The sequence below is a fragment of the Magnolia sinica genome, chromosome 2 (genome assembly GCF_029962835.1).
Source record: "Magnolia sinica isolate HGM2019 chromosome 2, MsV1, whole genome shotgun sequence".
Taxonomy (NCBI): Eukaryota; Viridiplantae; Streptophyta; class Magnoliopsida; order Magnoliales; family Magnoliaceae; genus Magnolia; species Magnolia sinica.
In genome coordinates this window covers 13,609,986-13,637,526 of record NC_080574.1, presented here as the reverse complement: position 1 = coordinate 13,637,526, position 27,541 = coordinate 13,609,986, and the positions used below count along the sequence as shown (strand labels likewise).

Genomic DNA, 27,541 nt, shown 5'->3' with positions numbered 1-27,541 from the left:
ACGAATATTTCAATTGTAGACGTTTAATTATCACGTTTTAGGCTCACTTGTGCTTTGGATACAGTTTATTTTTGGCAACATTTCCTAAAATGAACTCACAAAAGGGATGGACGGGGAAGATTTTCACAAACATCACAGTGGGTTCCCAGCGTAGGAACGTCCTGCGAAAGGCTCCGCGTCCATAGATTGATGAGAGGCAGTAAGGCGGCCACGTTAGGTTTTAAACTGGCATTTATTATCGTTGAAATTGAGCCAACTTCTGTAACTAGCATGATCGATGACACATTAGATTTTTCGTTTTTTTTGAAAAATTCAACGCATGAATCTTTCTCAGTTCTTATTTAAATAGCTGCCTTCTTCAAGAAAAAGGAAACAGAGAAAATATTAGCACCCATGGCTTCAAATCAAAAAACCAATGCATTCCTTGCAGAAGAAGAGTTCCAACCAGCAAGCCCTTCTTCAGAATACCTCAATAGCTCAGTCCTCTCTCTCACCATTCTCGCCGTCTTTGAATCGGAAATACCCATCGACGATTCTGCCACCATCACATTACTCAGGGACCAGTTCCTACCAATCAACACGCGCTTCTCTTCAATCCTCGTTAGGGATGAAAAAGGACGCCAGGTATGGAAAAGAGCCCATATTCATATCGAAGATCACGTAAAAGTCCCACACTTCCCAGCAGGATTACCTCCCGATTCCTATGATGGTTACTTACAAGATTACTTATCAAAGATAGCGTTGGAACAGCTTCCCAATAACCGTCCGTTGTGGGAAATCCACATAATCAAGTACCCCACAAGCGATGCACCAGGGACCATAGTGTTCAAGCTGCACCATGCACTTGGAGATGGATTCTCTCTAATGGGTGCTTTGTTTTCTTACCTTAAGAGAGCCGACGATCCATCTCTTCCTCTCACCTTCCCTTCTTCTTATTCATCTAAGACGGGTTCGGAGACATCACGTGGGTCGATCTTCCACATATGCAACAAAGTTTCCAACATTGTTGCTGGTTGTTGGTACACTGCTTCCGATTTCGTTTCGAGCGTACTGCATAGTACTTTGTTGGAAGATGATCGGACGGTCATCCGTTCTGGAACGCCCCAAGTCGAGTTTAAGCCGATTTCTATCTCGACCGTTACCTTCTCCCTCGATCGTGTGCGCGAAATTAAGTCCAGAATCGCAGGAGTAAGTTCTCTAACAAAAGCAAACCTATCTTGTTGTGCCTATGTGGCAACTTGGGACCGCCGGCATTTATTGCCTTGTGGGACCACATCGGAGATGATCTGATGATCGGAACTGTCCAAGATCTTAGTGATATTTCAAATAATGATCCTGACCATTTATTTACGGAGTTAATCCAAATCATCGATTGGGTATAAGCTTCCTAACATGGTCTGTTTAGGGTGGTGCCTAGAACGTGAATGGTTTCGATCTCTACACCATCACCAAATGTGACCCAGTTTATTTTATGTTGGGCCCACCTCAATAGCTCTGCAACAGTGAGAAGTAAAAAAGGGTAATAGAAAAGAAAACAGTGTACGAAAAGCCCTAATCTATCGCTATTACTCTCTCTCTCTCAACTCTTTAATGCGAAAGCCCGCGTCATTTCGATACCACCAAATGAGTTACTTTTTCTACTTACATCAGTAGATAAACAACTTATTAATCTGAGACAAGTTTGGTTTAGGATTAGTTATAAGTAACTTTTTTATTTAAAAGTACTTAATCACTTCAAATTATTTTTTTTTAGCTTTTGTATTTTTCATAAGTTGCCCAAGAGAGATAAGGGAGATGAAAAGGTAGAGAAGGTGATAAGTTATTTACCAAACATACTCATCTTCTTTGGAAGTAGAAATTAAGATAAGTTATTTGTGGCAGAAGTAATTCATCTTAAACAACTTACCATCCAAACGGGCCCTGAAATTCCAGGTACATAATGGCATAGCCCATCAATCGTATTCACACGGTCAGTCAGGTATGGGGTGGCAAAATTCCATGCTCACCAAAATTCCATATGCATCATGGTGACCCATAAGGACACCTATTCGATGGCGACACTCAACCGTTTTTTTTTTTTTTTTTTTTTTTTTTTTTTTTTTTTTTTTTTTTTTTTTAATTTATGGGGAGGGGTACTATTTCATTTCATCAAAAAAAAAAAAACAGAAACAGTACTATTTGTGTTTGGTCCACCTGTCTATCTGTCTTGCCAGCTCATTCAAGAGGATATGTCGAAATTAAAGCATTTCCAAAACGTGCTGTGATTAATGAAATTTGTGGCATCTGTCCACTTTCCTTTATTAAAAAAAAATAATAAATAAAATAAAATAAAATATCCAAAACTAAAGTGTACAAGGTTGTAGTAAATGGTGGGTATTAAATGCCTACAGTCGAAAATTTCATGGGCTACTAATGTTTTGGATCAAGCTGATATTTGTGTTTTGCCTTCATCCAAGTCTTTATAAACTTGTGAGTAAGTTAGATGACAAATAAATATAATTGTAAACCTTAAGAAAGGTCATTATTCCCAGTGTTTCCGGTGGTGTGGTCAACTTATGTTTTGGATATGCTTTGAGTTGGGGTTCGTGCCCTAAAAAGAACTAGAAAAATGGATGTGCCTATTAAATATATCTCTTGTAAAAGAGCATTTCTTTGCATAACTTGATAAGTCTTCCCGAGTCAGACCCACAACCGAGTTTCCAAGATATTCGGCCAGTTTTACTGGGCGGCGTTTCATGTCGAGTCAGCAAGATTTTGAACTATGGTTTTGCTAAGGACCTGAGCCCAGCCCTGGCATAACCTGAATAAAGCTCGCGCTGGATCAGGGCTGGGTCTACTTTCAGGACATTGGCTAGATACAAAGTCCAAGTCCATTCAATTAATTATTGGGCAGAAAAACTTAGGGCCAGGTCCAACCAAAGCAGGTTGGAATTGGTCTGGGTTGGGTCAGCCCAGCCCACTTGCCATTCATATGGAACGGCTTTCTGTGCATGATTGGATCATAAAGATAATGATGGTTGTTATAATACATGGATTTATTCTTGGTACTTGTTTTGAACAGACAGTGAATGATGTAGTGGTTGGGGTAATATTCTACGCAATCCAGTTATACAAGCAGAAGATGGTGGGCCACAGAAGTGATGGAGGAGAACGTATGACAGCATTGGTGTTGCTGAACACAAGGATGATCAACGGTTACCAGAGCGTCAATGATATGTTAAGTCAGAAGACATGGGGCAACCATTTCACCTTTCTGCCCATACCTATCCCTTGTTGCAAGGATACAGACAATGAAAATCCCTTGAAATTCATCAACAAAGCCAAGGAAACCATCAAGAGAAAGAAAAACTCACTGGCCGTTTATCTAACTGGTAGACTACTAGACACGTTGAGAAGCATTCGAGGCCCCAAGGTTTGTCTACATTCCTGATATTTGTTAATCCAACACGTGGCCTCCCATCGGATGTGAATCATGTGGGTCCCATTATTATTGTACCAACTGGCCCAAAATCTGACAAGTCTGCTAGTTGTGTGGGCCATACATTTAAGAAGAAGAAGAAAAAAAGAAGGGCTGAATAATTCCTTAGTGGTCCACGTATAGACCAGCCTGACTTTTGGTTGGTGATCTACTTATTGGGGCGCACGTGAAGCAAAGTGCTCCATCTGGATGACCGTTGGTGATACATGCCCATCAGGCAGTGAATACAAACTACCAATATGGTGGATCCTATCCGTGGATGGACCTGATCAGTTTGAAATCACAGCTGAAGAACGATTTTGTCCATCAGTGAGTCATCGAGCCGGAATATGTAGAATCATCTCTTTGCAGCACACGTGTATAGAGTGGTTATCAATCCAAACTGTCCACTCAGGTGGCTTTTGCATGGCTGGACCCTGGTTCAAAAACCACCAACTGGGCCATGATCATCACCATCATTTTCTGCATTTATCTCCATCAAATGTCCAATGTTAATTTATTTATTTTTTTTGCTTGTCCCAACTATATCAGCCGTGGGCTTCATTTGCGTGGTACTATAAATTTTCTAACTAAAATGCCCATGGTTTAGAAAATCATTTCCAGTTATATATATCACGTGATTACTTTCAGCAACATTATTTTATCGAGTTTCGGCCCATGACACGTACACTGAGTGTACTAATTTCATTCAATTATACAATTATTCATTTACCTACTAGCTCTACCGTAGATTTACATTCCATTCATACTCAACAACATCTCAAAAATAAGAAACGATCATTTATTCCAATAATTAATCATAAACATAACTAAGGATCCTTTCAATTGGGATCTTATGAAATGAAATAAACATGTCCAACAACTTGAAAGAATTAATTTACAATCTAAGAAAATTAAATATAATTAAAGTAAAAATATCATGACTAGTTTAAGGCTGCAACTTCTTATTTTGTCAAGTAGGGCCACGTGTCCCTTAAGTCCTTTCTGGCTTGACCACATATTCCTATTTTTAAGTCACCGGCCCACCCTCATTCACATCTGTACGGTTTTTCCATCAATAAAAAATATAAGCTGGCCAGGCTTAGTGATATAACCCAGCATGGTTCATAATCATATCAATTAAAATAATACAAAAAATACATGTACAATGATATAGATGCAAATGATATATGAATGCATCATATGGGATGATCATCCGTCCATTTAAGTTGGAGGTTGTTAACCTACATCCACTCGTTGTGTAGGCTTCCACCTTTCGGTAGGTTTGAGCATAGCACGCATCTAGTAACACTCTACCAAGATTGACATTTCTTCTATAAAGGGCCCCTAGGATCGACCATGCATTATGCAATGTAATGAATGAGGGATGATATGTAAATGCATATTTTTCATATTTGGCATAGTTGTCTCGATTAAAATATTCACATATAAATTTATCGTACAATTATCATATCAAAATATTCAAACCAGTAAATCAATCAAACAATCACAATGATTTATTTTAATTTTAATGAATTATGAGACAAGTTGGGTTACTCACCTTAATCTGATAGTGTAGAATCTACCGGGTAATTATATTGGTTTGAATTCAGAAATCCTATCAGTTATATCAACAACATTATTATTTATATGTTTTTATTACATGGTGGGGCCCACCTCTAATTAATATCTTAGGTGGCCAGATCCAAAATAATCAAATAATTAAAATTTATATTCTATTTTTTTTCTCATTTTTAAGATTATAAAATTGAATGATAATTACTTGATCGGGATGATCCATCGGATGGTCAGATTATTCAGATTCTTGAGGTATTATCATGTTTTGCTTCTACACATTAGATGGATGGTGTGGATCTAACCACACATACACCGATGGCCCATCTCGACCTTCTACGCCAAGTGATACCAACACTTGCGCAAAAATCTAAGATTCCTTTATTAAACACTTTTAGATCTGACTAATGTGGCCTATCTGATTGTTAGATTGATATAAAAATTATGACCCTTGTATATTTTGGCCTTAAGGATCATATGATCCATACAGATCTATCTTAGCACAATCAGATTCCATCCATTTGATTTATTCCTAAAATATTACTAATTAGACCGAAATCATAAAAATATTATTTTATTAAAATTGATTTTACACACTTATACAATGATGGTGTGGATGATCCACGCCATCCATTGTATAGATCAAGAAGAAATTAACAACATAATAAAAAGTTAAAAAGATTTAACGATACACATCCTTCCTTATCCTGAATTTGAATTTTTTTATGATATTTAGTAAAAAATTTATTATTACTACTTCAAGAATCGATCCCTAAACCTCTCTCTCAATTAAGAATTTGATAAGATAGGATGAGCACATCCTCCCTTATCTTGAATTTGATTTTTTTATGGCATTTGATAAAAAATTTATTATTATTATTCCAAAAATTGATCCCTAAGCCTCTCTCAACTAAAAATGTCTCTACCAACTCAATTATTGAATTATTTTTATTTTTTATTTAAAAATAAAATCTTTAAATATTTAATTTAGTTTTTTTATAATGTACCAAAATTTATGGTTGTTATATTCTACCCACCTTAAAATAAAATCTCTAATTATGAAAATTTACATTCGAATATATATATATATATATATATATATATATATATATATATATATATATATATATATATATATATATATATATATATATATATATATATATGCTCACTGCCGACTAGTTCTCACGTGTTCTGGTGAGAACTTTTTGAGAACTCATGATGTAAGCCCAAAATCTGAACTGTCCAATGGTCCACATGACGCAGCACCCCATGAAATCCTCTGGAACCCAAGTTTTACTTTGATCCAAAATTTTGGTGGGCCATGGAAAAAGAAAATAGTTTCCTTAATTTGTATCTCTCTTTGCTATGGCCCACTAGGTGTGATGAGTTCTCAAAAAGTTTTCATGAGTTCCGTGCAAAGCTGAGCATTCGCCATATATATATATATATATATATATAAAATTTTTAGCAGTTATTGGTTTTGAGAATAGTAATTATGATTTTAAAATGGACTCGTCTCACAAGATCAACCTCAGCTCAAATTGTATAAAAAAGAAATGTTTTGAGATACCGTGTCCTCTCTTTTAACTATATGCCAAATAATTAAATTCCTTTCCAATATTATTAAATATTTTTTATACCGTTATTAATTTTTTTGTGCTTTACTTTCATTAGAGTTGACTTTTAAAGGAAATCATTAAACATTAAATGTAATTATATATTGACCACATAAAATGATGCGCTTTTGCTTTTAACTCTGCAAAAAAGTGAGAAATTCTCTTCTTACGCCCGTGAAATCATGAAAAGATTATCCACGGTGTTTTGACGATTTAAATCTATCATTTAAAAGGTCTAGATCAAATGTCATGGATGGACTACTATTAAATATATTGGATCATGTAGCCATATTTGAACCTATATAACCAAACAATTTGAATCTAGCCTAAAATGAAAATCTCTCTCTATCTCTGCAAAGCAAAGGTAGAAGTATTATTTTATATGGTTTACGAATCGAATTTAATGATTAACAATCTCTCTTTAAAGATCAACTCTAATAAAAATGAAACATAAGATATTTGACAATGAGGTCTCAAGTCCAACTAATTGGACTACAAGCTATGGTCCACCTAGCTAATAACTTCCACCTTTTCATATGCGTGCGATCATCCAATACATCCAATACAGTAGCCTTATCATAAAGATCACCTTGTAGAAAAATAATAACAATAATAATAATAAAATTGTCTACTCATCAAGTGCATTGTACTTCTATTTTGTTATATATTAATGGTTAGAAATTATTTTATATAACGTGGCCCGTTGATAAATAGATAGGGATGATTTTTGCATTTGATGATCCTTATGGTGGGACCAACCTATTGCAAGAGTTACACGGCACATGCACTTAATAGGTTGGATGTTATCCACTGGTTGGACTATAATTTGTGGTACAACAAGTTGGACTTGAGACCTTCTCTTTGATTAAATGGAAAATGTTAAAAGTTATTTGACAATACTAAAAAGAAAGGGGAGTTATTGGCCTATGATAAATAAATAAATAAATAAGAGTGATAAATGTCAAAAAAAAAAAAAACCCAAGAAACTCTGATCAGAAATATCTAACTACAAAAGTGATTCAATTCAAGAGCTACTTAGAATGTGTAATTGTTCTCACGATGCAGGCTGTTTCTCGATACTCCCACTCGACCCTAAAGAACACAAGCATCGCAATTTCACATATGGTGGGCCCCAAGGAGAAGCTGGCGATAGGAGGGCATCCAATAAAGGGCCTCTACTTCACTGTGGTGGGCGCCCCTCAGGTAAATATGACTGTCTAAAGCTGCTCTCAGGCAACTTCCACTTAACTCAGGTTTGAGACTACCCACGTGGCACACATGCAACGCTGATATGGGATCCTCTTTTGTGAGTCCAATGGATGAACCATTGCATGAAAATCATATCAATCTAATGATGTTAAATCATTAAATCTGGACCATAGCAACCATCTACAATGGTTACAAATTGATTTTTTAGATCATGCAATTAATGTAAATTTCGGGCCACGCTGGACCCACATTGGGGTCCATGATTTGAAACATGAGCATGCATGCAATGTGCCTGGAGGGCTGAAAGGGGCCTTGAGTCAGGCTATAAGTTAGGTGTCCCTTTTCACTTATTGTCCAGCCAATACCAACGATGGTATATGCATGACTTGGTGAGGTATCATTGGAACGCAGGCTGCTGTTAGGGATGAACCTGATTGAACGGTCCTGTCGAGCTTTTCAGCCTAGCCCACTTCATCTTTATCTTAAGCTGAAATACTGGGCCTGAATATTTTCCAGGGCTAAAATTTCAGCCCGTTTAATAAACAGGCTGGGCTCTGACTTCATTTAAGAGCCTGACCTTGCCCAGAAGTTTAGGACTTCAAGGGCATTTTTTTCGTATATCATGCATGGTAATGCACACTTAATGACCAGCCAGATCTTCCCACAGACAGATGACCAGGCCTGGGCTGCATACTTATCACAGCCCGGCTCTGGACTGTTTGTTTTGGGCCTACCACGAGGCATTCCCAAATGGCTAAGTAGGGCCATTTCACCCCTGAATAGGTGAGTCGTGACTCAGCTCGAGACCGAATGAATCGATCCAACACCCTGAGTTTCAAAACCATGGTCATGGACCAATTAGTTAAAGAGTTGGGGAGTGGTGATCCCAAACCAAACCTGACCCATTGCTAGGCCTACCCATGTGAGGTGCAGGTAGCCTGGTTTTACCTTTTCCCAACATGATCTTTTAACACTACAACTACTTTAGGATCTGGTTGGTGCCCACCATGACTTTAAATTATCTAAGAGATAAGGATGGGTGAGATGTGCCGTGATGATAGATAGGTCAGCATGTTGCCTCTCCTTCAATTCAGATACCACGGATCCTTGCTCTTGCTCAGGTGGTACTCTCGGGAGTTTCAACACCCGGTCAAGGGTTCGAGTATCCATAGGTGGTGAAAGCCCACTACGGCGTGAGTGTGTGGGGGTATGTGTGCGTGTTAAAATAATAATAATAATATATAAATAAATAAAATCAGATACCACTGTGTGAAGTAGTTGTGGGAGCTAGCACTGGACCTGAATCGTCTGCAGCACCTTGTGAAGACTGTGGATACTACCATGATATTTTTGTGAAACCTACTCCGTCCGTCAACTGCACCAGCTCATTTCACTGTAACAGAAATCAGCTTGATCCAAAACTTAAGTGAGCCACACCACCTGAATAATATGAAATCATGCATTAAACCTCTAAATTTTTGTAATCTCTCTCACCTAATAAACGGGTTGGATGGAAGACAACACGGTGGCCCATGTTGTGTGGCCACCTGAATTTTGGATGGACCTAATATTTGAGCTCAGGTCCTAACATGAGGTGCTGCAGCTGATGGAAGGAGTGTATGCCACACACAGACATCCCAAACACCACACATGAAAAGAAGGTTCACTTAATTCTCCTTAAAGTAGATAACATTACTTATGAACTGATTTTATTTGCACTGCATGCAGAGTTTGGCTCTAACAATACTGAGTTACATGGGGAATTTGAGGGTTATGGTAGCAGCTGAGAAAGGATTTATTAACTCCCAACTGCTCGTATCTTGCCTGAAAGAAGCCTACCACAACATCTACAGAGAGGCTTGTGGTATTGAAATCACTGAAACCAAATGAACATGTATTAAGTGTTGTATTGGAGCTCCAACACAACAATTTATTTTCTGCTAATTTGTCACTTCGGTGGTACTTCAACACCATGAAAATAATGCAGAATACCATGAAGATCCCCTGTGGCGGAAATTGGAACAATCCACTTCAGTGGGCCAGAAGAGACACTCATCCAGACTATCATCTGTCCGTTGATTTTGACAGTGGAGCCTCATTGATGAATGGATCATCCTGGGTTTCACCACAGGTGATCGTTGCAATAAATGTAATATTGGCAGTAAAGAAAGTATTGTGTATTAAAGTTACCAAACAATAATCAAATTTGCACAATCTGATATTTATTTCTTTGCATTCATGCTGCCAACTAGATGAGTAAACACAAACCTCTGTCGAAACTTAAATAATGTATGTATCCCATTCATAGATGGCACAGACAACGTACAAGTCACATGAGTCTCAAATCCAAACCACCCAAATTGTGGGACCAACAGTAGATCACTGACCATATCTGCAAAATCAGATTGATTAGACAATCTGGATGATTTTTTATGTATGTTTCATTTTCACTGTCAATTAGATATCCAAGTGGCAAACTAGGATTATACACTTGAATAAGTTCTATGTTATAATCCATCTACAGTAGGTCCACTGTTTGGACGATTCAGATTAGAGGGCTCACTGTTTGGGAACTAATATTTTGCAAGATTGTCTGAAATTTATAATCATGAACTGCTTTAAGGATAGGATTTGTAAGATAGATTGTATGCATTACTAGCACCCCTTGACCAGAATAGACGTGCAGCTATGTTGGAGATGCTTAGATATAACTTACATAAGGATATTATATATGTCCAACTTCAGGGACACATCATCAGCATTGTGCTGAAGGCTTTTAAATGACATCTAGGACTGTCCAATCATCATCTGGGCTGTCTGTTCATTCTACATCAGTTAGTCATTTTTTTGTAACCATCTGTTTTGTGGAGCCACAGTTTGGACAGTAAGCATCATCTAACCAAAATGATTATGTGGAATCATAAGCATTCCACCATGTGGCTTATCAAATTGATGTTTTGAGATGATGGGTATGCCTAATTTTTTCGTTGCTCGATCTAAATTGCCCATTTATCTCCTGTTATATACTAGATGATTCGGAATGTCGAATTGGTGCAATTCTTGCATGGTGGGCTGCCAATGGCAGTGTGGAATGAATGGACAGTCCATGTGCCATTTAAAAGCTCTGGGCACAATGATAAAGTGGCCATGGAGGAGGAAATGCCCAGCAACAGACCCATTTGAATTGAGATCATACAAATCAATAAAATTATAAATACTTTTATTGTGTTTATTATTGCTATGTACAGACCCCTTTAGAGGCTTCTATGGGGCTAAGAGATACCTGAAATTGAAATCATATGGAATTACTGTTAGATATTGCAGGACAGTGTCCTGCCGCCATATTTCAAGGCACTTGATAGCTTCCTTCCTCAGCTCACTCGGTAATTGTAGGCAGACCCAGTCCAGCAAGGACTCTATATCCTTTGCAAAATCCAGTAGATACCAATCCAACAACTTGGGTATTGCCAACTTCGTTGTGGAAATGCCTACTGCTGCCTGTAAGTAATCCCTCTTCGCCGCTTGCAGCTCCATCTCAACTTGTGATGCCGTGTATACACGTACCTACATTGGACAGTGGTCATATATGAGTAGACGCAAAACATTGAGTGGACCTTGGTCTCTTTTCATAGGCAGTTTGGTCCAATTGATCAGACTCATGGTGGCCCATTCAATCTAAAGCTTTTCAATTATAAGGAATTAGATGCTTACCAGAGTGGCTTGACTGTTTAGTTTATTCCTAGAGTCATGGGTCCCAGATTTCTAGTGACCCACCAGTCCAGTTCAGGTTCTAATGGCCACCCTCATTTAACAAGCAAAGGTTCAACAATACAATGGTCGGAATTGCCAATCAATGTGATTTTTGGGCCATGGCCCATTGCACAAGTGGTCCTCATCACAATAAAAGTTTTCCACGAAGATGGTGAGGGTTGCACATCACAGAATGTAGACAACAGTCTGCTACGAGGCCAGCTCTGATCCTTCACTCTGTATGATCCATTACTTGGCCGTTTCAAAACAATAGACCCACATGGCTGCTTGGACAGATGATCAAAACCATTCATTTGATGGTCTTGTAGATGGGAAAATGTATAGCATATTCTTGTGCAATCCTACATGTCCAATCAATGGCATTCGAAGAGATTGTTAATACAAAAATGGCTATTTGTCCCATGTTCAGTAGGTTAAAAAATATCATGTTGCTAGGATTGTCTCATCAGCACATGGTCTACCAGATGGATTTGTTTGGATTATCTGACCATCCGGCCACTTGGATCCTCTCACTTGTAAGCCAATGGCAAAGAACCTCGGTTAAAAGAAGACGAAATATCCTTGTGTGATATGACATGAATGATCCAATGTACTTGAAACAACTTACAGCGGGGGAGGACCAACTTCCACATGAGAGAGCAAATGTGACCAATGGTTCTGGCCAATCCAATCCGAAGATACGCCGCATTGTCACCTCATCAATTTTCACACATTTTGTATAAGCCTGGTGGGACACTGCATATTAGTACTGGCCACTGATGGCAAATCCATGCCTTGAATTTGAAACACTTACACATTTCGATTGATATGGCAGTCTCAAGATGAAATGCTCGATCGTCATTGCATTCAGCACATATCCGCCTACATTTATCATTGCCTGAGACAGAAGTATAGTTTGATGGATTATGAAGCATTTTACAATACTTGCATTCGGTGCATATCATACATGCAGTGTTCCTGAAGTTTTCAAAATGGGAAGAAAAATCTCAAGTAATGGATAGTAAGGAAGATCATACCTTTTGCATCAGTGCAGCGACTGTTTGAGGACTTCCGGGTATCCCATGCTCTAGAAATGCCTGAAGCAATAGAAAAAAAAAATGATAAATAGGATGTTTCTGTATTGGGTGTGTTTGGACACATTATCCAGTTGAATTGATGTCATCAGCTAATAAGTTTTGCATTCATACCAAGGATCTGACTCCAAAGCATAGTAATGCTACTTTCAAATCTGACTTAAGAGGTCTATTTCAGCAGTTAGAGAGGGCTACTTCCTCATTAGGGCTGTCAATGGGTCCTGATGGACCTAGCCTAATTTTTATGGGTCTAAGTCCAATTTACCCGTTTAGAAATCAAGTTGGGTTAGGGCCCACCATTTGGACTGGGTTAAAACTCAGGTCTAGTCAGATTGGCTCAGGCCCATTGTCTTGGACCCTGTTAAAATCAGGGCTTGGGTCACGTCCAGTTAATTTTCATAGTAATCTTATATATTAAATATATATTAATTACTCTAGCAATGGAATGAGATTTGGTAAGTACACACATGTGAGAGAACTCGTCTAAATGTCATGCATGTGTCCACAGGGCATACGTGAGAACCCATCTACATGTCATGCATGTGTCCACAGGGCACACGTGTGTGTAATCTAATCATGCATTGGGTGGGCCAACCATGTGATGTAAATACCCTTAAATGATCTGGACATAACTTGGACCCAACCCAACTGACTCAAAGCCAAGGTCCAATGACCTAACAGGTACCAGACCTGGACAAATCCAGGTTTGGGTCCACAAAAACTGTGACCTAGACCTGAAAGGACCCAGACCCAGAAAGAAGCTGAACCCAATCAGCCCAGGTACAGGTACTTCAGGAAATAACCCAAACCTGACCTGTTGACAGACCCATTCCTCATTATGAACACTAAGAAGCATAATTATGTTTGTCATTTCCTTTTTCATTAAACCATGAATTTGCAACCCGTTTAACTTGTGTATCCAAATGCAGCCATAATAAGCTAATACAGATGGCAACACATTTCTTTAACATTGAAAAAGAAGAAGATAATGGGCACCTTCGAAATGGATATGGTAACTGTTTTCAAGTTTCAACATCAAAGACGAGGGTGGTACAATTGAACTCCAAAGAAGAGGAAAGCAAGGTATCCAAAAGCAGTTATATAACAGCCATTAATGTAATGATAATGGTGTACAGTTATGCATAACAGGGCCGTAATGGCCCGTTATAGGGCCATTACAGTTTTTTAACGGTCATAACAGCCATGACGGCCTGTATCATAACAGTATCAACAGTGGTTGTTACGGCCACCACTACCATTGTTGAATACCTTGGAGGAAAGAAATGAGATTGCTTACCCCACAGTCACCTTTACATGCATCACACATCCCAACTTGGTGAGTGTGCGGGACATCTTTGCAGTGCATAAGGCAGCTGCCACATGATAATGACCATGCTAAAAATTCCGGACACCATTCATCAGGTGGCAATCCCTATACAACCAAAATATCTTAAAATTCTGGGTGGGCCATCCTGATTTCTGTGTATCTTCATCTGCATAGTGGAGCCATCCAATCTGCCATTTAGATGTTCCACACAATCACAAGGTTGGCAAGTGTGCTGTGTAAAGGTGCATTTGGAGAGGAGTGCATGTGGGGCTATCAGACATCAATAAATGAGAAATTGGTGCAGAAGTTCACACTAAACATCTTACAGTCATCATGCAAGAATTATAGATGTTGATCCAGAATGCAAGCTTCTGCTGATGGGTAAGCCCCCGTAAGTCCACCGAAGAGAGCTTTTCAAGGAGAAGCCTGATTTCAGAATGCAAAAGAGCTACAATCAAGGATAGGAATTCAAACTGCACAGCATAACAAATATTGCACAAATCCAATATGGGGGAACTCACTTCAGTCTCCGGACCAAAAATGAGGTATTCGTAACCCTGTTTGGATCAGTCGAGCTTGCTTGAATCATTATCAAATGCTTATATGGGCCGATATCTCTTCTTCCAAATTCAGAACAGATACCGTAAGGATCTAAAAATTCTGTCTCAACAGAGCATTCACAAGAAGACAACTCTGAAATGGACGTCAGCATATCAAATTCCATTCCTGTAGTTTTCGGCGTGCTCATCCTAAAAAAGATGCTTGATAGACACTTCAATAAAACCTCTGAGACTTTGTTTGGATCATTGGTCTTTCCTTCTGATGCTGTTTCACTAGTAATAGCAGGAGAGCTCTCTTCTGGTCTTTCTTTTTCTACTCTGCATTCTAGCTTGAATATCAGAATAAATGTATTATGTGATGCTCAGCAGAAAGAAAATGCAGTTTTGTGTTCAACCAGCAACAGCGTGTGTGAGGCCCACCTTTAGTTAATCTAAATTGTTGATCTGGTTGGCCTCATAGGAGATGGGTCATGCTCCAATCTAATCCCCATCAAATGATCCTAGAATACTGATGAAATGGACAACTACAAAAAATTGTCTAGATTTAACAGGGATCAAGTTGGACAGTTAGGATCATCCAGCCTGGAAGATTTTTTGGGGAATACCATTACATGGGCTGATCATATGAACATTTAGATCACCAAAAAACTGGGGCACATGTACAATTTCTGGCGCAAAGCAAATAAAGCAAATGCTTTGATTGAACATTGTATATTTCTTCATATAGAAAATCCATGTTCAAATTCACAAAAGTAGAAACATAAAAAATCAACAATCTGTTTACCTGTAATTTCAGAGGATCTGAAGGCTTTTCCACAGATTTGGGTTGGACAAGCGGTCTCTTCACAGAGGTCCTGATTCTTGAGGCTTTCAGTGGTGACAATTGCTTACCGTTCTTTGTAGAATTGGCATGCAACTTATTCTCTTTTCCACGCCCATCTTCAGAAAGAGCAGAGCAGGAATGGAGTTTCCTTGGTGGTTGTTTTCCATTCATAGGCCGAGTAGAGCAATGCCCAATTCGATCAGAAACAACATCCGAAGACAATTGCTTCGAAACTGAATGATTATCAATCGTGGAAGGTAGAGGCCTCGATGTGAGGCTTTCACTGATGTCTTGGTATGAAGGTTTGGGTTGCTCGGGCTTCAAATTTTTACACGAATTCTGATCACAGAAATCGATTGCATTTTCTATGTTCTTCTTCGATGATGAGATGTGAACAGCTTCCTGGTAGAGGCCTTGTCTGAAATTAACGACCAGTTCTTCGAGACGAACGACCTCCTCTTCCAAAACAGCTACTTCTGCGAGGAGTTCTAACGTCTGCAAGAGAAAGACCAAGATGCCAACCAATGGTCATTAGTAGAAACAAAACTCCAGCAAGAGAACACGATTTACACAGAAATTAAATCAGGTCCCTTCCCCAAATCAAGCAGCTTATTGTCTGAAGTGTTGGGTGCACCTGAAATATCATGTACCTTCTTTAAATGTTTTTAATCAGTGGTATACGCCATTCTTTTTTCTTTTCTTTTTTTAATTAGAATTAGCTTTTTTTTCCCTTCTGAATTAATGTTCTATATATTTATTTCTCTAATGCAATTACAGGATCCTGTTAGATTCAAAAAGAAAACGAACAGAAATTGATACTTACATATGAAGGAAGATAAGGAGGAAGACGAGGCAGAGCTCCCAAAGGTCTAGTGAAAGCTCTCTCCAATGCTCGATGAACATTCTCCTCATGTCTAAGTTTCTTCTTCAGCTTATCTACCTACAAATTACGGCAAACCGAGTTAACACAATGAAAATGAAAGGAACTAGAAAATCCGGTCAATCTTTCTATTAGAGAAAACGAAATACATCTTGCTGTAGAGCCATTTTTCTCTCTCTTCTCGAGCAGCATTGATTCTTCCCCTTCTTGGATTCCATTAGTCTATTCCCCTGCATCTCCATCTTCTCCTTCTTCTTCTCCTTCTCCTTCATCAACACCCCCAAAGAAAGAAAAAGAAATCAGTCACTTAAAAAATCAGGAAGGAAAGAGAATTCATCTTAAAAAGAATCCATGTTCCCATTTCAAATCTTGATTAAAGAGGTAATGGTTTCACATTCCCAAGGAGATTTTAGTACCAAAAAACCAGCCATTGTTTCAAGGAAAATAAAATGCAGTTCCAATTGTCAGCCTATGCATTAAAAATTTTAATCTACAATGAGCTTTCAACGAAAAGAAGCCATTTTTTTCATGTGAAATAATAAAAGAAAAGGAAAAAAAAAAAAAAAAAAACCTTCTCAGATTTTCATCAAAGATGCCTACTTCTTCATGCTTCATCAAAGCATTGGGGGAAATAAGCCATTTTCTTCAAGAATCAATTTCAATTTTTCATCAGAAACAATTAAAAGCATCCATTTCTCAATGAAAATGAAAAAACCCACTTCAGATTTCAATCAAAGTCACAATTCTCTTCCTTCTCCGTCCAAGCTTTCACTTAAGAAAGCCATCTCCTCAAGAAAAAACAAAAAGTTAAAATAAAAAAATAATAATAATAATAATAATAATAAAGATTCAAATTCTCATAAAAGCAATGAAAAGAAGCCATAATTTTCAAGTAAAATAAGAACTCCACTTAAGATTTTCATCAAAGGCGCATATTTCATCCGAACTCAAACAATTCCAAAAAAAAAAAAAAAGCCTTCAAATAAATTTCATAATCTCCACTCACTTTTTCAAGTTCCAAAGGAGCTTTCATGGTCTGCAACGTCGTCCGGACTCTGGTATTCATCGCTGGCTCTACTCCTTAAAAAATCAGACAGCTGCAAACCCAACCCAACACAACAGAAATATATTATAAAAATACAAATAAAAAGGACAGACGAATGCTCCAAGAAGATCCATTTGAAAAAAAAAAAACTGAAGGGCACAGACCTGATTACAAAAGTCTCATTCCTTTTCAGTGACGCGGGAAAATTGAATGCAGCTCAAATCCACCACCCATCTCTTCATTTCTTCGATTGGAGCGTCATTCAAGAAGAAAGAAGACAGCAGAAGCAGAGAGAGAGAGAGAGAGAGAGAGAGAGAGAGAGAGAACCTTTCACGCAGACCCTGCCATGAATACGGCTCCTTTCCTTATAAGTGACGACGCACCCGGCGCATCTTAGCGAGGGACGGAACCTTACTCTCGTCCTCATGAGCTCTCTCTCTCTCCCTCTCAGAGAATGAAGCGGCAGTTAGCCGCGCGTGCCAACTTCGTCAACCGTGAGACCACTGAGTATCTGCCACGTCTGCTGGCCACACACGTGTGATCTCGCATACGTGTGCTGCAAAATGATCCGTACAAATATTACTAGATGTAGTCCAGGGCAAATGCTTCTATGGGATTCACGTGAACTTCACATGACGATGTTAGACCGTTGGATGGGCGAGGTCCACTGCAGATGGCACATGACCTTAAGATAATCTCAACCAGACATCACAGACATACTTCTAAGGACCATTTTTTTTTCTTGCGATGCATTTTTTTGCCATTAATGATCATCTTATTATGATAATTTTGGGCCATATTCAATCCATTGTACCCTCCTAACTTAACGGTCCTCAATCATTCGTGACCGCATCGAGGGCCCACAGGTCGAAGTTGCACCGGGACAAGTTTAGGGGAGTTCGCACCGAATTATTTTATCTCTTCAATTTCAGTTCTCATTCTTTTGTAACTTTGGCGGGTGACGAAAAAGCCCCGTGAATGAACTGAAATATCGAAAATGACATTGTGGCTTTTGGGAAGTTATTTGATGCTTTGGCTGAATACTACGCTCGAATACTCGAGACGGACACCAATTTCGTAGGCAGTCTGTGCGACAAAAAGGTCTGCAGTACATCCTGATGGAGGCGTTGAATCCAGTCCGTCCATCATTCGCAGAAGTTCAAGTCAGTTGTTGAAACTAAAAATCAGGCCAATACAAAATCAAAGTGGGCCACACCACATGGAGCAGTGGAAATGGAGACGTCCACCATTGAAACCATCTTGGGGCCCACCGTAATGTTTGTATGCGATCCAACCCGTTCATAAGGTGAATCACATTAGGACGACGGGAGAAACGAAATTTCAGTCGTAGTCCTCCCCATTGCCATTTTCTGGGAGCGGATTAGGTGCTGGCCCGGCCTCACCCAAGATGGTGCGGTCCTTACCATGGGGCCCACGTTGATGTATATATTCTATATCCACACCGTCCATCCATTTTCTTCATATCATTTTATATTATGAGCCCAAAAATGAAATAGATCTAATTATCAAGTGAACCATACCATAGGAAACTGTGGTGATTGGCCATTAATGAGCCACAAAAGTTTTGGATCAAGCTGATATATGTTTCCTTTGCTTCATCCAGGCTCACGTGACATATCAACTGGTTGGATGGCAAATAAACATACGTTGGGCCCTAGGAAGTTTTAATGGTAGGGGCTTTCATTAACCACTGTTTCCTATCTAATGGTCTACTTAAGATTTGGATCTTTTTCATTTTTGAGCTCATACTCTAAAATGATATATAAAAATGGATGGATGGCATAGATATAGAATATTGCCTCACAATAACATCTTTGGTGAAATCGTAACATAATTCCCCTATGCAATATAACACAAACATTTAATGTGGACAACTCTTTCGTAAGAAACGTATGGCACAGCGTGATAGAAAATAAAATTTTGGCTTATTATACTTGAGTAAATGAGAAATCTCTTCCTTTGTACCACCCTTCTGAAAACCTTGGAACCTGGAGCCTTAGAATCTCTTAGAATATCTCTCAATTCCATTTACAGCCATTTTAAAAGAATCCCAAATAAGATTTGAAAGAATAGTAAACCAATTTATAAACAAATTCCACATTTTAGTAGTTTTATGAAAAAATCCAAACAAAACCTAATTAAATTTAAAACATAAATACAACACGAAAATCTTAAATCGCAAATTGGGGTTTGAATTTGAGCTGTTGTTATATACTCCACACCATTGGTATCTGGTACCTCCCATGGATGGACTGAATTTCTCTTCCATTTCTGTCCAAAAGAAGAAGAGAAAAATACACACAAGCCAATTGACAAGGTACTGCTAGGATCTTCCAATCTGAGAAAATTTTAACCTATGCTCCTTGATGGTCCGGATCGCTGAACATGGGCTCCATTGTCAGAAGTGATTGCACGTGTACACAATGTAAAGAATCAGACCACGTATCATTTAATTCCTCTGCGTAAAGATTAAAGAAGTATTATATACTTTTCATTAAAAATGTTCCAGATTGAAATATTACTAAAATAGACGGTCCAGAAAGTAAACACCACCACGGTAAACATTGGTTGGGAGTCTTAATCCAGGTTTACTGAAGCATAGGTCATCCATGGTGAGGTCCATCATATGTATGGTTTAGATCAATGAACCATGACCGTACATGTAAAAAGTACAAGCTGAAAATTGTTACAGTCCTGTACAAGAGATTCGCCTACCGTTATGCAATAACAAACTCGAACAGAGATATGTTTTATTCATGAGAACGACGCGATCGTGCGGAAGGCTACAAAATACTGTGTATTTTTGGGCCGTCTGATTCCCAGTTACGTAGTTCGCTGGACCATCAAAATATATGTTCCAGGTATTGATAAACAAACACAAGCTGTGCCCAGGCTGGGGATGGACAGACCAGGTTAATAAAGGTGCTTAAGATTTGAGGCCTTGCTTGATATTAGGACGAGCCCGGCCCAGCCTGTTGACAACCTTGTAGACCTATTAGCCTGGATCAGATGGAATTGAATTGGAAATACTAGGACTTAGCCCCAAATCTTATTTGGTTGGGTCCATACGCTTGCTCGGGAGGTAGACTCTCAGGAGCTTCAACACCCGGTCAAGGGTTCGAGTACCCATAGGTGGTGAAATTCCACTAGCATGTGTGTGGGGGTGTGTGTGAGAAAAAATAAAAATAATAATAATCTTATTTGGTTTCTTCATTAATTATTAGCTTGGCATATGACATCTAATTAGGTGTTGTAACAAGAAACCTTTCCAAACCACTTGGGATTTGAGGTGTATTGTCTTCATTTATACTTGGGTTTTGCTTTATTCGAATGGATTCTTGGTGTTGATAGGTTTTGTAAGTCCCACCATAATGTATAGGCTATATCCATGCCATTTATCTATTTTTTGAGATTATTTTAGAGAATTGGTTTAAAAATAGACAGATCCAAAGCTCAAGTACACCGCACCACAAAAGGCAATGAGGATTGAGCGCTTACAATTGAGAATTTCTCGTGGGCCACATAAGTTTTGGATCAAGTTGATATTTGTGTTTTCCCTTCATTTGTGTGTGGGTGACCTTTTGAATAGCTTGGGTGTTAAATAGACATCACGGTTAGCACAAGAAGGTTTCAATGAGAAGGTTTCGCTGTACTAATTACTCTATATGGTGTAGTCCATATAAGCTTGAAAATGTCTCATTTTGGATCCATCCCATAAAATGATGCTGTAAAAACAAAAGTATGTTATAGATATAACACATATTATGGTGGGGTTCACATAACTTAGTAACAATAACACGCTCTAGAGATGTCAATGGTGGTGTGGGGCATTTCCAAATCCGCTAAAGGGGGTGGATAAATCTTCACTTCTTCCACAATTTAATACAAACATGTTTCAAAGTAAATTCAGGAATTTACATCTTCACCACTCTTCTTCCAAACGAGAAATAAGATAACCTTTAGCTCATAGGATTTCTGACAAAACCTAACACCATTAAATTATTACACAATGCCAATTCCATCCCACTTAATTCCATTTGATACCATGCATCAAACACCCCTAACTAGGGGTGGTAAAGGCCCAGGATAGGGCCGAGATGTGGACGGACTTAGGCCGGGCATAGCCTAGTCAGTTTGATATGTCTTGGTGGTGGACATGGCCCTATTTTTTTTGCTATCCTTCTGATTTCATCCCATAAGAATTGGACCATTGAAAATTAACATCGATGTAATAAATGCCTATAAATTACACTTGTATGGTGAATATGAACTGTTCAAAATATTTTTCCTTTTTATACGATGGTATCATACTTGATTATTAGAACAAGTTAGACCATTCATTATTGGCCTTAAGTCAGCCCAACCCAGACGCCAGTCAGGGTCGAGCTCTCGAGCCAAGTTAAGGAGCTAACGGGTCAGATGTGGACCATGTGACATTGGTACCTCACCAGATTATGAGATAAGTCTCTCACTCGGATAAAATTTGGAGGGACCCACGCTCTAGACGTGTTGATCCCATCATTCACGGGAAAGGAAGTGCGGGTGCAGGTCTGGTAGTTTTCATCAACGAGAGACTAAAGTGATTTGGTGGTCCCATGGAGTACCGTCCTTTCCGCACAGAAAAAACACAATCTCCGTTGGCTTTGGACGGCAAAAAGCTGCCCATTTCCCGTCCTAGCTTCCAATTTCCAATCATGCTCTTCCCTTGCCATATAGATAGTTCCAAATGCCATTTATTAGAACTTCAGCAGGGTACTTTGGTCATTTCCATACATATGAGAATGTAGGTAAGGGCATTACTGGTAATTCAACTTTTGATCATTAACAACGGGCAAGTAGGCCATACGTCTAGAGAGAAAATAAAGGGTTCGTCCTCCTTTGACCCTTGTATGCGTGCACAGAAAGAGGACAAAGGAGACCCTGGCTCGAGCAGGGGACCCTCCGATGCCAAAGTCAGGCCTGGACTCTGGGTCTAAATGTATTGAAAGGTTTTCTTGAAGGAATTTTTTCGTACCTCTCAAGGTGTCAGGGATCCTTCTTTTATAGCTGCTGGGGCCTTAGTCGCACAAGGATTTTCCTCCTGATATTGAGCGCGGGATCTTCTCCTGGTATCACGGAGATAGGATCGTGCCCATCTTGAGCCTTCATCCGATCCCGTGAGCGATCTGACCTAGCGACGGTCGGTCTTGTAAGGTGGTCCGCCCGACACATGCCCGGAACGCTGATAAGTCGTCCGAACCGACTCAACCGTTGTCTCGGTTTAGCGAACCATGCCTCGGATTTGACACATCCTTCGGTGACCCGAGGTATTAAGTCCGAGTCCCGAGGCATTAAGTCCGAGTCTTCGGACTTGTATTTTTGTCCCCAACAGTAAGCCCCCTACTCCGTGTGCTTCATATGACACTAAGGAGTAGCGAGTTTGGAGTCGGTTCGTAACTCAGTCCGAGATGAGTCGTGGTCATTAAATGCATTCCGTAAGGCCTTTGATGGGGGACGGTTCAGCTCCTGACATCGCATGCGCCGTCAGCCGTCAAATCGCACATCCCGCCAACGAAGATTGGACACGTAGCAAAGGTATTATTGTCGCCAGTCGACGTGCGCCACGTGTCGAGTGAGGGAATCGATGCAGGCGTCGAATCATTTCCCCATTAATTGTCTCCGCCGTATGGAGACCTTATATAACGCCAGGGGCCCCGCACTTCAAACTTTTACTGCTCTTGCCATTCCCGCTCCGCATTTTCTTTGGGGTTTGCATAGCCTTTCATCTCCTTCTTTTCGTTTCTCCTAACCGTCGGTGCCTCTTTCCGCCATTTCCGTTTTCCTTTCTCCCTCCGGTGAGTTTCTCCTTCCTCTTTATTAGATATTAATGGCGGATAGGAGTTCTCAAAGTCCCCAGGGGGGGCTTCCGGAGACGAAGGCGAAGCGCAACGTTTTTGGAACGTTGCGGAATCGCCTTCCTTACTGACGGAGATAGCAGTGGACTCCAACGCTGCTTGTCTACCGGAGAGAGTCACCGAAGCTCCGGCGGAGCGCCCTGCTTCCGTCGTTCCTTCTCGGGGCGGGTCATCTCTATTAACCCGCCCGGGAAGGCCTAACTTGCAAAGGGACATGGAGGAAGATGAGGAGGAAGAAGATGAAATTTTAATCGCCGAAGGAACCCATGATCTTGCTCCCGTTGGTGAATCGGCGCAGGCCGAGTCTGAAGAAGAAGGATCGGGGGAGGATTTAAGCGGTCCGGTTCCCTCAGTCTTGACTGAGACGGACTTGGACAGAATCCGAGTCGGGTACCATATTCCCGAGTCGGTCATCACCTATCTTCCCCGTCCGAATGCGGATCATCCCCCTGCTGGGGCGGTCGCGATTTACCCAGTGTCGATGCAATGCGGCTTGCGTCGGCCCCTTCAGACCATCGTCCGGGGAGTTCTGTCTCGCATAAAGATTGCCCGGGACAGATAGTCCCGAATGGGTGGAGGAACTTGCTCGGATGTGCGGTGTTGTGGTGAGATGGAACGACCACCGCTTACGATCGGCAATTTCTCCACTGTATCAAGTGCGGGTAAATCCGAACTATCCCGGCTTCTACGTCTTCGCGGCTTGGCGAGGCGGAGGCGGTTCCACGATAACCGACCCTCCCACTTCCAACAAACACTGGAGAGAGCGTTGGTTTTGGGCATGTAGTCGCTGGGAGATGATGAATCCGGGTCCTACGAGGCTCGTGTCCCTCGGGCGTTCCAAAGAGCGGTGACTTGGGTCTTCTCTCCCTCTCGCCCCCTTATTTTTTTGTTTTTGTAATATTATGAGTCTGACGAGCTTATGTTTGGCAGACATTCCAAAGAAGCGGCCGAAGCTCGGCACCACTGCCTCGGCTCGGATCAAAGAGTTGAGGTCGTTGGATTCGAAGAATAGGTCTTGGAAGGTGCTTCTACAGCAGGAGCGCCTTCATCTTGCAGTCTGGACTCGGAGGTTACAGGTAATTGAGAATGAATCTTATGGATTTCCCGAATTTCCCTCGACTTACTTCGCCATAACTTATTCTCTGGTGTTTTTTTTTTTTTTTTTTTTTTTACAGATCTGCCAAGCTCGTCCCAACCTTAGGATTGTTCCCGAACCGGAGATGACTGGAGCTCGTCCCGCCCTTAGGCCATTCACGAAGTTGAAGGCTCCTCAGCTCAATTCTTCTTTCGGAACCTCGGCCGAAGAGGCAAAGGGTGCTGCGGAAGGAGAAAGAGCCAGTGAGCTCTTCCGCCCCTTCCGTCGTCGTGATTCCCGACCGGACGAAAGGGCGGAAGAGACGGCGATTGCTGCTTCGGAGCATCAGGCGGCACTGCACGCGTTGAGACGGCTGTGCCGAGTCGGGAAGAAGAGGCCGGGGCCGCGTCCTCCAGAGGGGAGGGAGAGACGAGGACCGCGTCCTCCCGAGGGGAGGAAACGGACCAGGAGGGGCCGTCAATCCTGCAGCAAGTGGTGTCGAGGATGGTTCCTTGGGCCCTTGCCCACGGGTGTGAAAGAGAGTTCGTGAAACTCTACAACGCCCCGTCGTCGCAGACCGTCAGTCACGCTGTCCGGATGCTTTTTGAACTCGCTCCTTACTTAATCAAGGCCAGCAAGGAGCTATCCTCAACTCATCGGCTGCAGGCTCTTCTGTCTGAGGCCGAAGGTCGACGCGAGGAGGTCGAGATCCGGGTCGGCGTCCTGACAGGCGAGGCGTCCCTTGCCCGGAAAGCTGCCGAAGACGCGAGGGCAGAGGCGGCTTCCTCCAGAAGAGCCCTGGACGAAGCGAAGGCAGAGGTCGCTCAGGCACTGGCTCGACTCTCCAAAGCTGAAGAGGAGAATCAGCGAGTTCTAGCAGTCCATGCTTCGTGCGCGGATGACTTAGCTCGGGCTAAGCTTGAGGCGGCGGAGCACATTCAGCAGGCCGTCGAGAAGACTCGGGAGGCCGAGAGGGCTAGGGACCAAGCCGTCCAAGCATTCCTCGAGTCGGCGGAGTTCGAGGATGAAAGGGACCGCTTGTTCCAAAGCGGATATCTGGAATGCGTCAAGGACATAAAGAAATCCTTCCCTGACCTTGACCTTTCAGAAATCGAGGGTGGAGCAGCCTCGGGATCCGAGAACCCGGACGCCACTGCTGAAGATACCGCTGGGGGCGAGGCCGGTGCATGAGGACATTTACCGGGGCCCTTGGACATATATATATATATATATATATTTTTTTTTTTGCTTTGATGTATTCGCTTGCTTTGTACTTACATATGTTTTGATGAATGAAAGAGATCTTCGCTCGCTTTGTACTTACATATGTTTTGATGAATGGAAGAGAAATGCCTATCTTTACTTATTCGACTTGGCTTTATCCTTTCTTAGTTCAGAGTCTTTAATCGTTGAAGACAGAACTAGGGATAGTAGACTTTGAGGTGTTCAGCGTTCCAAGGCGGTTGTCCGTTTAGGTCTTCTAGCTGATACGTTCCCGGTCTAATGGTGCCCGAGACGATGTAGGGTCCTTCCCAGTTGGGTCCCAGTGTACCCGAACCAAATTCCTTGGTGTTAGAAAACACTTTTCGAAGAACCATATCCCCCATTCGAAATCTTCTAATCCTAACTCGGGTGTTGTAGAACCGAGCCACTTGTCGCTGCCGCGCCTCCGTGCGCAGCCGTGCCACTTCTCTTTGTTCGTCCAGAAGGTCAAGTCCGAGTGCAAGGAGTTCTTCGTTTGCTTCTGCATTGAACGTGGTGATCCGAGCCGAAGGTAATCCGATTTCAACGGGAGTGACGGCTTCCGAGCCATAGGCTAGTGAAAATGGGGTCTCCCCTGTGGCTGTTCGAGCGGTGGTTCGGTAGGCCCAAAGAATTTTCGGGAGCTCTTCGGCCCACGCTCCTTTGGCTCGGCCAAGCTTGGTCCGAAGATGTTGCTTGATAATCTTATTAACCGCCTCAACTTGTCCGTTGGTTTGAGGATGATGAGGCGAAGAGTAAACGTTTCTGATTCCGAGGTTGTCGCACATCCCGCGAAAGCTTCTGTTATCAAATTGCATTCCAATGGTACGGGGTACTCCGAATCGGCAGATAATGTTTTTCCATACAAACTCGGTGATCTTCCGCTCGGTTATTTTAGCTAATGGTTCTGCCTCGGCCCACTTCGTGAAATAGTCAACCGCTACCACAGCAAACTTGGTCTGACCTTTTCCCATAGGGAGCGGTCCTATGATGTCGACGCCCCACTGTGCGAAAGGCCAGGGACCGGTCATCGGCGTTAGTGCTTCGGGCGCTTGCCTCGGAATTGCCGCGAACCGTTGGCATCTGTCGCATTTTTGAACGAGCTCGCGAGCGTCGTGTTGGATAGTGGGCCAGTAATATCCCTGTCGTAGGACCTTGTAGGCGAGGGATCGCCCTCCAGAGTGGTTTCCGCAGATTCCTTCATGAATTTCCCGTAACACATAGTTTGCCTCGCTGGGTTTGAGGCACCGCAGCAACGGGGCGTAGTAACCTTTCTTGTAGAGGGTTCCGTTGAATATGGTATAACGGGAGGCTCGAATCTTAATTCGTCGAGCCTCGGCACGATCCTCGGGCAACTTTCCTTCGTTAAGGTATTGGCGGATTGGATCAATCCAGGAAGGTTCCGAGTCGATTGTACTGACAGCCTCGCTAATTGGTTCGTCTATGCTTGGCTTGTCAACGTATTCGACAGGGACGGAGTATATCGTCATCTTCGGCCGAGGCGAGCTTTGCTAACAAATCGGCTTTGCTGTTGTTTTCCGTACGGAGGATCCGAGTGACACGACAGAATTGAAATCCGTTGATAAGTTCCTTTGCTTTCTGCATGTATGCCCTTAGCTGGTCTTTTCGTGTCTGGTATACACCGGTAACTTGGTTAACAACCAACTGAGAGTCGCTGAAAACACTTAGGTGCGTGACCTCCATGCTAGCGAGTCGGAGGCCGAGTAACAACGCTTCATATTCCGCCGTCTTGTTCGACGCTTGGAACCCAAGTCGTAAGGCGTATTGTATATAGGTATGATCGGGGTTTCAAGCCCCAGCCCCACTAGCCTTCGAGTTGGAAGAACCGTCGACATACAGATTCCACGGAATAGGGCAAGGGGGAGCGGTCGAGGTCGGAACTGCACCGTCCTTCGGTGTATCATTTACTGAAAGTTCGGTTGAAGACGTTCCCTCGGCGATAAAATCAG

The 27,541-nt window shown here is 41.5% G+C and overlaps 2 protein-coding genes across 5 annotated transcripts; one reads left to right on the top strand and one right to left on the bottom strand.

Annotated features, from left to right (window-relative positions):
* The first annotated feature begins 324 nt into the window (after positions 1-324).
* LOC131235719 (wax ester synthase/diacylglycerol acyltransferase 4-like) lies at positions 325-11,006 on the top strand. Of its 2 annotated transcripts, XR_009166252.1 has the most exons (5): positions 325-1,188; positions 3,062-3,412; positions 7,717-7,854; positions 9,589-9,991; positions 10,891-11,006. XR_009166252.1 is itself a non-coding variant. In XM_058233043.1 (4 exons), exons 1-4 carry the CDS (start codon positions 394-396, stop codon positions 9,748-9,750), a joined length of 1,446 nt encoding a protein of 481 aa, XP_058089026.1. In that variant the 5' UTR covers positions 325-393; the 3' UTR covers positions 9,751-10,585. The 2 variants fall into 2 exon arrangements, 1 of the variants encoding a protein (XP_058089026.1); XM_058233043.1 differs by lacking the exon at positions 10,891-11,006 and having other exon boundaries at positions 9,589-10,585.
* Positions 11,007-11,044: 38 nt separating this feature from the next.
* LOC131235705 (uncharacterized) lies at positions 11,045-17,785 on the bottom strand. 3 transcript variants are annotated; one of them, XM_058233013.1, is made up of 11 exons: positions 17,504-17,785; positions 17,301-17,391; positions 16,444-16,560; positions 16,238-16,354; positions 15,376-15,909; positions 14,553-14,920; positions 14,358-14,457; positions 12,648-12,707; positions 12,425-12,508; positions 12,239-12,355; positions 11,045-11,424 (listed from the first exon to the last, which is right to left on the bottom strand). In XM_058233013.1, exons 2-11 carry the CDS (start codon positions 17,358-17,360, stop codon positions 11,125-11,127), a joined length of 1,857 nt encoding a protein of 618 aa, XP_058088996.1. In that variant the 5' UTR covers positions 17,361-17,391; positions 17,504-17,785; the 3' UTR covers positions 11,045-11,124. The 3 variants fall into 3 exon arrangements, with proteins under 3 accessions (XP_058088996.1, XP_058089005.1, XP_058089015.1); XM_058233022.1 differs by having other exon boundaries at positions 16,444-16,557; XM_058233032.1 differs by having other exon boundaries at positions 16,444-16,554.
* Positions 17,786-27,541: the final 9,756 nt, after the last annotated feature.